The sequence below is a fragment of the Dermochelys coriacea genome, chromosome 13 (genome assembly GCF_009764565.3).
Source record: "Dermochelys coriacea isolate rDerCor1 chromosome 13, rDerCor1.pri.v4, whole genome shotgun sequence".
Classification (NCBI taxonomy): domain Eukaryota; kingdom Metazoa; phylum Chordata; order Testudines; family Dermochelyidae; genus Dermochelys; species Dermochelys coriacea.
The window spans coordinates 40,246,579-40,257,995 of record NC_050080.1 but is presented as its reverse complement, the minus strand read 5'-3'; the positions used below and the strand labels follow the sequence as shown (position 1 = coordinate 40,257,995).

The window sequence follows — 11,417 nt, the reverse complement described above, 5'->3', positions numbered from 1 at the left end:
CGAGATATCTATCCTCACAATGCCTCAGTGAGGGAGATAAACATGTCCATCTCTCTTGCACAGGTAGGGAAAGGGAGTCACGAAGATATTCACTGGCTTGACAAGGTCAGAGAGGGGTGTGTGTAGCAGACCTGGGAACCGATGCAAGGTCTCCTGTATCCCAGCCCAGAGCCTTAACCACCAGCTCATTCTTCTTACCTCAATGTCACCACTTTGTCAGCTGCAGACTCAGCAGAACTCTCCGCGTTTCCTGTGTCTGTTAAGAGTTTCCCAAACCTCCTCCCTCCCGCACTAGGCCGGATTCTGACGAAACCTTACTCAATTGTAGCTGACTGCAGAGCCCTGAAGTTTAGAGTCCTCCTAGCAGCGGTAACTGGAGGGTCCCATTTAGTCACAAAAGGAAAAAAAATCATGGAGCCGTATTATATATTCAGCATTTGGCTATTTATTCACCTAGGTAAACACACTGAGGTTTCTGAGGGGTCTAAGGAAGTTAAAATTGCTACTACCATTCAACCCTATCTGGAACGCTGACTCTCAACCTCACCCTAAACCCTAATGCCAAACCCTTATCTTTAGTCTAGTCCTTAATTTAATGGTCATCGGGAGCCTAAACTCCTTAGGGCTCTTCGAAATTGCCAGGCTTACACCGCGATGCAGCTGGAGCAGCCTCGGGAGTCAGACACAAGTGAAATGATGTCCTTAAATTTCATTGTTTTGTTTCAGGTGCTGCTCTGGGGGACTCGATCCAGTCCAGGGAGCCCCACCTCTCTGGAAGAGAAGGAGACGCTGTGACCCTCACTTGTTCTTATTATACCAGCTCTACCGGCTACGTCTATCTCTACTGGTACCGTCAGTTTCCCAACCAAGCCCCGCGGTACATTCTCTGGAGAGGAGCGAAGCAGGCCAGAGGTCAGAGTGATACCGCAGATTTCGCCAAGAAGAGATTTTCTTCCCAGGCGGATGACAGCTCCACAGCTCTGAGCATCACAGCCCTGGAGCTGGCAGACACGGCGGTGTATTACTGCGCCCTGCGTGTGGCACAGTGACAGAGTCACATAGGAGAGCCGCACAAAAACCCTCCCTTTCCTGCTTCATTGGATGTTCAGAGATTAATGCTGCTTGCAGATCTCCGGAGGGGACTCCTTCCACTATGTACAACCACATATTTTGGGATGAATAGGGGACCTCAGTGTATTTGTTCTAGCTCCTCCCAAGAGTCAAGCACTTATTTAAAGAGCTACATTCAACTGTCACGCCTGGAGACTATAAAGGGCATGAGCTTAAACCAGGAAACATCTTAGACATTTTTCTCCACAGTTCTCCAGCGGGCCTCTCCGTGTGTAGTGTGGGACCAAAAAAAATTGCTCATTTGTACTAAACTGCGGTATGCAAATATGTGGATAAAAATCTACATAACAAAGGCAATTTTAGTCTTTATTTGTGATAAAATTAGGGTGAAAATTAGTGAGTTAAATATAAAATAACCCTATTTGTGGAAAAATATGGGTAACACGTCATTTCAAAAATGCGATCAAAATACCCAATTTGGGATGTGTCTGACGGGGTGAAGCTACCGTTTACCACGCCACCAAAGTGAAATGAGTATTCAAATCGGAGACAAATTCAAATGATGGGCTGATTGGTTTGGTAATTGACATTCCTTTGTATTACTTTCTAAAACGGTCCAACCCCCGTTCGCTTGAAGGGACGCGTCCGACGGCTGTGGGGTGGCGAACGATGCCGGAGCAGCGCCATCAGCTAGTGAATGGGATCCATACGTGTTGCGAGTTGAAACCCCTTTCACTGCTCTACAGAATTTGAATGTTCTCCCATTGCAGCCGGAATGACGATAAAGGCTGTGGAAGAAACATACCAAGACTTTTAAATAATTCCTCCCAATTCACGAGAGCCGGGGAGAGTTAGGAGGCGTGTTAGGAGCCCGACTAAATTCCAGTCTACATTACTAGTCTATACTACATGATCCTCATCACCTTAATATCTGAGTGATTCAAAGGGACTTATCCCCAGAATCTCAATGGTCAGACTCAGAAATATTATCACTGCTCTGTACATATGGAGAACTAAGGCCCAGACAGACTGAGTGAAATGAGCAAATTCGCCGAGGGAGTTTGTGGCAGACCTGGGGAACTGAGACCAGCTCTCCTGCTTCCCAGAACTCAGCCTTCTCCACCACAGCTCCATCCTTCCCCCCTCCTGCTCAGCACCAGCGTCAGCTGCAAGCTACCCTGAACCCAGCCTATTTCTTGTGTCCGTTTAGAGTTTCTCCTCCAAACTCCTCCCTGTTCCTCCAGGCTGGTTTCTGATCGATGTTCCCCAGCTGTAACTGCAGATTCTGTTCGGAGCAACATCTGGGAGTGTCAGACCTGGCCGCTATGAAAGAAATCATGGAGAACTATTTCATTTTCAGCATTTGGATGTTTAATCTCCTAGGTAAACAGGTTAGGATTTTTAAAAGAGCCCAAGAGATTTAGGGGACCAGTTCCCAATAAATTGTAAACCTCACCCTAGCCCTGCCCAACACCCATCGCCTCACCCCATCGCTAACCCTAACCCCAATAATTGGAGTTACCTTGACCCTAATCCTAAAATTAACCTCAACGCCAATTCATTTCCTTTGGAGTAAGGCGCACAAATCTCGTAGGCTTCTTTGCAATCCACAGCCTTAAAGTGCAACGCGCCTGGAATCATTTACATGAGTCAAGAACAGTTGAGGGGATATCCTTCGATGTGATTGTCTTGTTGCAGGTGCCGTACTGGGCGACTGGTCCAGTCCAGGGAGCCCTTCGCGTCTGGAGCAGAAGGAGATTCTGTGACTCTCAGTTGTTCTTACAATGCCAGCGACACCCGTGTCTACTGGTACCGCCGGTATCCCAACCAAGCCCTGCAGTACGTTCTCCGCAGAGGAGCGAGGGGATTCACACTGAGTCATGTCTCAGATTTCGCCCAGCAGAGGTTTTACTCCCAGGCCGATGACAGCTCCACAGTTCTGAGCATCACAGCCCTGGAGCTGGCAGACACCGCGGTGTATCTCTGCGCCCTGCAGCGGGCACAGTGACAGAGCCACACAGGAGACCTGCACAAAAACTCTCCTCTCCTAGCGGCAGCGGAGCCTGCAGAAATTAAAACCAGAAGCAGCCCTCTTGAAAACGGTTTTGTACCTCATTCAATGCTCACATTTGTGGGTGATTATTGGGCTGTCCGTTTAGCTCTTCCAATCCCCTCCCCTTCCTCCACCAAATCAAGTTCTTACTCAAAATAGCAACATTAAAACACAGCCTTGGACAATATAAAGGACAAGAACTTAAACCAGGAAGCACTTTGGGCATCTTTTTTCACCTCTAAACTGGACAGATACCGGCGTAGGGTTCAAAATTACGAAAAGAAGAGATAATGTAACTGAAACGTGGCTAACAAGTATGACTGAAAAAAATATAGATTAGAATTACTGTTAAATTCTTTTTTTTTCAAAATTAGCATAGAATACATACATTAAAATTAAATATAGGGTCAATATACATGAATTAAATGTAAATATATGGTTTATATATGCATTCAAAATACCTATTAATTGATACCTGTAGTTAGGTGAAGCTCTGGTTTGAAACGCCCTCAGAAAATCCAATCGAAAATTTAGATTTTTAGCTGGCTTATTTTGAATGTGTTATTACGTTGTTTTATTTTTTTAAGAAGTCCTACATATCAAATGATCTCTATGTATCTGTGGAAAAAATAATGTCAACTCAGCGCCAACTAATGGTGAAAATTATGAGATTGTATTGTCATTTGACATCCTTCCATGTTTTCTTTATTTTAGCTTTCACCAGTAGGAAAACAAACAAACAAACAAATTATTCCAAGAACATTGGCTGGGAATTTCAAAGGGCATTAATGGAATTTGACATTTCACGCTGATTCAATTTCTCCTTCGAAAAATCCCATTTGTCATTCGTTACGAACCCGAGTATGTACTGAAATCTCTCCTACCCTAATACTTAAGCAGCTCAAAATATTTATCCTGCCAATCTCCACCTGAGATAGAGAAATAGCAAGAAGACGAGTTTATAGCTAGAGAAACCGAGGCACAGAGAAATTAACTGGTTTGCAGCAGGGCGCACTGGGAGCCTGTGGCAAAGCTGAGAACAGACGCCAGGTATCCTGAGTCCCAGACCAGATCCTTACCCACAAATCAATCCTTCCTCATTCAACCTCCGCAGGATGTCAGCAGCAGACTAACCGGGGTCGGGTCAGTTCCCCAGACTCCTCTCTCTTCCTCTAAGCTTGTTTCTGATGAAGCGGCCCCACTTGTAGCTGCTTTCAGAGACCAGAAGCTTAAATTCCTCTTCGCAGCAAGATCTGACAGAGCTAGATTCGGTCGCTATAGGAGACATCATGGACAAGTGTTCGATTCTCAGTATTTGGATATTTAATCACCTAGTTAAAGGGGCTCAAACTTTTCAAAGGCGCCAAACAAATTTAGATGCACGTCTCTTACCGTATCCTAAACCTAACACTAAACCTACCCCCAAGAAATTGCTCTAACTCTCACCTAACTCTAACCTCTATACCATTTCTTTAAATCTTCTGGTGTAAGGCTCCTAAACCCCTCAGTCTTCTTTGAAATTCCAAACCTTACATTGCAATGCACCTAGAGCCGGTTCCCTGGGTCAAGTCCTGTTGAAAAGATGCCCATGAATTTGGTTGTCTTGTTGCAGGTGCTGCTCTGGGTGACTCGGTCCAGTCCACGGAGCCCGAAGTTTCTAGATCAGAAGGAGACACTGTCACGCATCTGTTCCTATGATACCGGCTCTGGTAATGTCTCGCATCTGTTCCTATGATACCGGCTCTGGTAATGTCTATCTGTACTGGGATGGTCAGTATCCGCACCGAGCCCCGCAGTACATTCTCTGGAGAGGAGCGAAGTCCTCCAGAGGTCTCAGTGTACCGCAGGTTTCACCCAGGAGAGTTTTCTGCCCAGGCTGATGGCAACTCCACAGTTCTGAGTATCACAGCCCTGGAGCTGGCAGACACAGCGGTGTATTACTGCGCCCTGCAGCGGGCACAGTGACAGAGCCACCCAGCAGAGCTGTGCAAAAACCCTCCCTTCCCTTGCTGCAAACAGAACTTAAAAACACTGAGGCAGGAATCAGCGCCCCTCGGGGGACTTGATACGCTCTTAGAAAGCTGACTGTTGGTTTCAAGTTACTCCTCCCAAACCTTAAATCCTTATTCAACCAGCTCCATTAAAATATCACCCTTGCAGCATACACAGTGCATTGGCTATGTCATGAAATGTCGAAGGAATATTTTCTCAATATATACTGGGGCAGTTTATAAGAAATCCTAACGGTGAAAACCTCAATTTATTTACATATGTGGATACCTATTTACCTATTTGTGGTTGGGGAAAGAGTGGTTTAACTACCTGTTCTGGGCCACAGTGCTTGAAGCACCACAGGCCTGGCAGAAGTACTTTGAGAAAAACAAGGCTTCCACACAGCTGTGAGTTATTGGTTTTATTGAAGGTTAGTGACCCACCCGCAATGGGGACTCCAAGCTTTGCAGTCACGGAGGCGGGGAACCCAGCACACCAGAGCTTTGCCTGGGACGGCGTCCGATGGAGGGGCAGACAGTCAGCATTAATAAGCATTACACAAAAACAGCTCATGAATATAAAGTTAGGTGCTTCTTAAAGGGGGGCTTTCTACTACCTGGCAAAGGGCCATGCAAAGCAGCTGTGTCCTTCAAGAACTATCTCCTACAATAACAAAGCAGCTGTGTCCTTTAAAAACTATTTTTATCCCACAGTAACGAAGCAGCTATTTATGTCCCACAGTAGCCTTTTGGCTCGAGAAAGCGGAAGTTCCCTGGCTAGGCCATAACAAAGTCTTTCGCAGTTTCTTACACTCCTTCCCTTGCTTTCTCGAGCAATGCTAAGGACCACGAGGATGCAGTCCAGAGAAAAAAATGCACACAGCACTGGGAGACTAGGCCACGACCGCAAAGGCAGCAAAAATATAAGCCAATAAGGCAAATAAGGCCAATAAGTAGGCCTTGAACAAGATGGGCGGCCCAACCCTGTAACGTGAAGAGCCAGGACCAAAGCCAGGTGTCCCCTTGCTGTTGGCGGATTCCTACTGCCAACTGACAGAGTCATTGTAAATCAGCCTCAATGGAGGGCCCAGCATCCGTCACATTAAAGCAGCACATACCAGCAAACTCCTGGCATGGATGACCGTGTCAGAGTAATAAATAATCAATAGCTAGCCTATTTTGCAGCATTCCCTGGCGTACCTCGCCTAACTCATGTGAAAGGAGTGCGAGGACTGTAGAGGTCAGGTTGATGGCTTTCGCGACAGCGCATGCAAGGTGTTCCACCGCATGATAATTATGCACCACCAACCCAGGAATGCCAATCAACAAAAAAGCAAGGGCTGCAGCTTCGGCCTTGGAAAATAATGTTATGTTGGCTTTACAGGTGGAGTTAATAGGGATGGTGTCTCTCCGGTGGCAGGCAGAGACTTGTGAAGGATGAAGAAAAATGAGGGAGCCACACAGTCAAGGGCGCAGGGACCCCCTGAACTATTGGCTGGAATGAAAGAATAAGCAGTCCTGCCACATAAGAGAAACCATCCTGTGGGCAATTTCATATGCCCGTATGCAAATGAAACCGCAGTGCTGTCATTACAGATTAATTCCACATTGGTGTGATTTACCCCAATGTGCCTGGCATTTACAAAAAACATACAAAAGGAGGCAACAGTTACATTGGCCAGACAAAATTAATACATAGACAAGTCTAGATTATATTGGGCAGGACCCAAAGCATACAAATCCATATATATAATAGTCTTATCAATTGTCTTCAGTAAGGAATAGTGCTGGACCAGGATCAGGTCAGTGCAGACACCGATGAAACAGGTTTCCATCACAGCACCCACGGCATACATATGCGGTAAGCAAAACAATGTTGCATTGACAGCACTTTGGGCTAACACCAACCAGGCATTCCCGGAGGAGGTGGCAGCTCCTTCAGCGGTGAGGCTCATAAGGAGTGCCATGACAAGCGGGAGAGACAGACCATGCGAGGATAGTCTTCCCCCTCCGGGAGTATGTATGGCCATACTTCCCCGGTGGTAAGGACTACGGTGGCTTGTGATTCCCTCTGCGGTACCATCCACCACACATTAGCAATACGTGCCACTTGGTCTCGCTCGGGGTGCTGGTTTCTAGGCCTGCGGAAGGTAAAGGAAACAGGTTACACAGGGCCTCCCCTCGCTCCTATTGCAGTGGCTCTGTTGCAGTGCTGGTGCAAGAGAGGGCGCCCAACGAGCGGTCCGAACTTAACCAATATGGGGGATAAAATCGTAAGCCTGAAACCAATGGTGTGATGAAAAATAAGCATGGTGGCTCACATTGGGAGCTGCGACTGGATGGACCAGGGGTTTACCTCCTGTCCGGGCTGCAGGGCATAGGGGTGTGGTGCGTAAAAGGTAATTACGCCTTGCGCGGGGTCGATCACATCCGGCGCCTGTATGAGATTCACCCCTAGGTGGGCATGTACGGCAAGGGGAAAGACCAGACGCTGGAAGGGTGTCTGGCCACTCAACGAACGATTGTTGAGTAGCCAGACAGCCTGCTCCAGCACCCCAGACCACCCGCGGAGCATATGGGTGGGGGTGAGGCGACGGATCTGATCCTTCAAGAGCCCGTTCAGGCGCTCAATAAGGCCGCTCGGTGTAGGCGTATACGGAAGATGGTAGTGCCAGTCTACTGCCACGTCTGCGGCCCAGGTCCATACATCCTGGGCCGTAAAGTGGGTTCCCTGGTCGCTTTGTAGCGTGCGTGGAGTTTCATAGCGGGAACACAGTTGCTGTAGCGCAGCCAACGTACTAGCTGCGGCCACGGTGGTGCTGGGATGTACAAACAGCAGACCAATATATGTATCCATAGCCATAAAGGCATACTGCCAGCACCGCTCTTGAGGCAAGGGGCCAATAAAGTCCACTTGTCAATCCTGACAGGGACCTGCAGCCCTAGCAATTCTGCCAGTTGGTCCTGGGAGGGCAATGGGCACCAAGTGGGGGCAAACCGGACAACTGGCACGAACCGTCCGACAGGCCGCCCAGGGCAGGGAGGTGCCTTGGCAGAGGGCCGTGATTTGCGTTGCTCGGGCTCCTCAGTGGCCTCCTTCCACATGGTACCGTTCCGCCAGCTGCAGGACCTCCCCCCGCGCCATGGCATCGGCCGCTGCACTCCAGTGGGCCTCGGAGGTTTTAGCCTTTGTGTGGGCATCTACATGCCGCACGGCCAGAGGGGCCTGTCGGGCATAGCGCAGGAGCTGCTGCTAGAGCACCGCTCCCCACAGGGGTCGGCCTGCAAGTTTCCAACCCTTTATCTTCCACGCAGTTATCCAGGTCCGGAGGCCCTTGTATAATACCCAGCTGTCCGTATAAAGGTAAACCCCTGTTGGGGCGCCCTCAATTGCTAGGGTGGCGGCCCACAATTCAGCCCACTGGCTTGAGCCAGCCGTTCCCCAAGCCATTGCCACAACATTTGCATAGGGGGATAGGCTATGGCCCACCATTGCCTGGCTCCCTGTGCTGTATAGGAGGCTGACCCATCCGTGAACCATGCATGTTCTTGCTCCTCAGTGGACAGTTGGTCCACCGAGGGGGCCTCCTCTATTGGAGAGGCGGGCACGGGATCTTCCACCAGGGGCAGCTTCTCTGTGAGGGAGGGCACATGCTCGAACGTGACGGCCCCCAGTAACAGGGCATGTGAGGTAGAAAGGGAGGGCCGGCCCAGCAGCATGCGTTGTTGCAGATAATGCTTCCACTTAAAGTGGGTTGTGCTCTGTGCAACCCCTGTCTGCGTTTGGGCCGATTTTGCCCATACCCAGTGCCCCAGGGGAATGGGCGTGTGCACGATGACCGGGGTGGGGCCCGTTATGCGCTCAGTATTCTGCAATGCCCAGATCACTGCCAGGATTTGCTTTTTCAGGGGGGTGTATCTGGGTTCAGCCCCCTTCAACGTACGGGACCAGAACCCGATTGGTTCCTTTTGCTGGGTCCCTACCTGCTGCCTTAGCCCTCAAGAGGCCACGTCCGCCACTGTGGTGACCTTGAGCTCGAAGGGGACCCCAGGCTGTGGAGCGTGGAGCTGAGCATGAGTGAGCAGGGCCTCTTTACACAGGTCAAAGGCAGTTTGATGGCTCCGCTGCCATTGCCAGGGTGCCGCCTTTCGTACTAAGGCCTGCAAAGGCCGCATAAGGAAGGCTAGATGAGGAATGAAGGCACGCCAGAATCCAAGTAGACGGAGGAAAGCATGCAAATCTTTCTTTGTCTGGGGTGGGGGATAACCCTGCACCATTTGTTGCACCTTCCGAGGAATTTGCCGATCTGGTCCCACCCACATAATACCTAGATAGACTACCGTCTGAGTGGGGCCCTGTATTTTCTGCGGGTTCAGAGTCCATCCGCGCACCTTCAAGCCAGTAATAACTGTGTGTAACGCATCCGCCACCAGTTCACGGGAGGGATACCATCATGTCGTTAATGTAATGGTAACAACGGGTCATGTCTGGCAGCCGTATTTGGGCAAGGTCAGCACTCACCAACTGGTGGCAAATAGTTGGGGAGTGCTTCCAGCCCTGTGGCAGAACACAGAAAGTATATTGGCAGGCCTGCCATGAAAAGGCAAACTGCTCCTGAGTTTCAGGGGCAATGGTGATAGAAAAGAAGGCATTTGCTTGGTCAATTACGGCAAGGCAGCTGTCGCGATGTGCTCGATAGGATCACCATATCCGACATGACAGCCGTCAGTGGAGGGGTAACCCTATTCAACTCGCAATAGTTTACCGTCATACGCCAAGTCCCATCCAGTTTCTGCACTGGCCAAAGGGGGCTATTGTACGGGCTTAAGGTGGGCCGAATAATCTTGGCCTCTAACAGCTCGTTGATCGTCTGAGTAATCTCCTCCTCTCCGCCAGGGAGGCGATACTGTCATTTAGATATTACAGCAGTTGGGAGAGGCAACACCATGGGCTCCCAATGAGGGGAACCCCGTAGGATAGTCAAAGCCCCTACCTCATGTACCCCAGGCGCACTTATATACTGGGGATGTCCGAACGTGAAGAGGCCGTACTGAGTATCCACAGAGCGACCCTGCAGGACGTCGATGCCCGGTATGTATTCTCCAATAGTGGCCACCAAAACAGTGGCCCGGAACGGGGGAGCCTTCCCCAGGGTCAGAGTGATAGTAACCTCATGCGCCGGGGTCTCCGCTCCTCCGAGGCCTTTAACGACAGCGGCTTGGCCCTGGGTTTGCGCGGAGTGCAAGATGGTGACCTCAGCGCCCGTATCGATCAATGCCAACATGTGTTGGACTCCTCCCCTGGCCAGCGAATCGCTAGGGGTACATAGGGGCGTTGGTCCCCCGTCTCCCTCCCGTGTGTGGCCGCCGCAACACACAGAACGGAGGACCTGCCATGCCCTTAATATGGGTGCGGCAGTTTCCACTCAGCTGGCGGAGCAGAGGGCTCCGCGGGCTTGGTTTGCTTCACACTTTTCTCCCCTTTTCCTCCGGCACTATGTTTGGTCGGGGGCAGCTGCATCCACCGCTTGTATAAGTCTGCCATCGGCTTTCCATTGATTTCCTCTTGAGGGACACCAGCCTGCAAGAGATCTAGCCACAAGGTCTAACAGGGCACCCGCAAATCCCCTTTCTCCTGTCCCCTCGCCTTGCTGTCCCTTTGCAGCCCGTATGGCTCTTGGCCTAGCCCTGCCAAGGAGGCTTTTAATTGCATAATCGTGGCTGCCAAGTCTCGCACGCAGCCATTCTCTGTCATGACGACTGCGAGGAGGGAAGGTTTTAACTCTTCAGGGGCCAGGCGTAACACTGTGGCTTTAATCGATTTTGCCACCAGTACATCGTCTGGCTCCATCTCTCTGCCTGTGGAGGCAGCCCTTGCCATTCCCAGTTGACGGAGGGTTTGCACCCCTTCCGGAACGGTCTTCCAGGGGCACGCCTGTGCCTCCAACTCTCCCACCCAGGGGTAGGCCACCTCCACTGCAGCTGCCAGCCAGCGGTACAATGAGGGGCTTTCGATGTCCTGCCCCCCGGCCTGCGGCCACGGCAGGTTCACCAATTGTGCACATACCTGAAAGTCTTGCGATAGGACGCCCAACTGTTGAAATTCATAAGCAAGCAACAAAACCGTGTTACCTGCATTGTCCCAGGCCCTCACGAGCCACTGCAGGATGCTCTCCCCGGGCTCCTGGCAGAACGTCTTCACGATTTCCTGCAACTCACTCGTTTTAAATGTGTGGATGACTTCTGGTTGTAGGGCGCCTCCTTGCACCCGCAACTCCCGGACTGGGCACACCAGAGCCACA

The 11,417-nt window shown here is 50.4% G+C and overlaps 1 long non-coding RNA gene and 1 gene segment (V, D, J or C); one reads left to right on the top strand and one right to left on the bottom strand.

Moving 5' to 3' along the window:
* Positions 1–239: 239 nt before the first annotated feature.
* LOC119841703 lies at positions 240–1,380 on the top strand. The segment is given in 2 exon segments: positions 240–457; positions 727–1,380. Coding segments are annotated over 2 exon segments (369 nt in total).
* Positions 1,381–1,494: 114 nt separating this feature from the next.
* On the bottom strand, positions 1,495–3,652 carry LOC122456487. Its single transcript, XR_006275411.1, has 4 exons — positions 3,600–3,652; positions 3,361–3,444; positions 2,717–2,813; positions 1,495–2,394 (listed from the first exon to the last, which is right to left on the bottom strand). It is a non-coding gene; the product is annotated as an uncharacterized LOC122456487 (long non-coding RNA).
* Between the last annotated feature and the right edge of the window lie 7,765 nt (positions 3,653–11,417).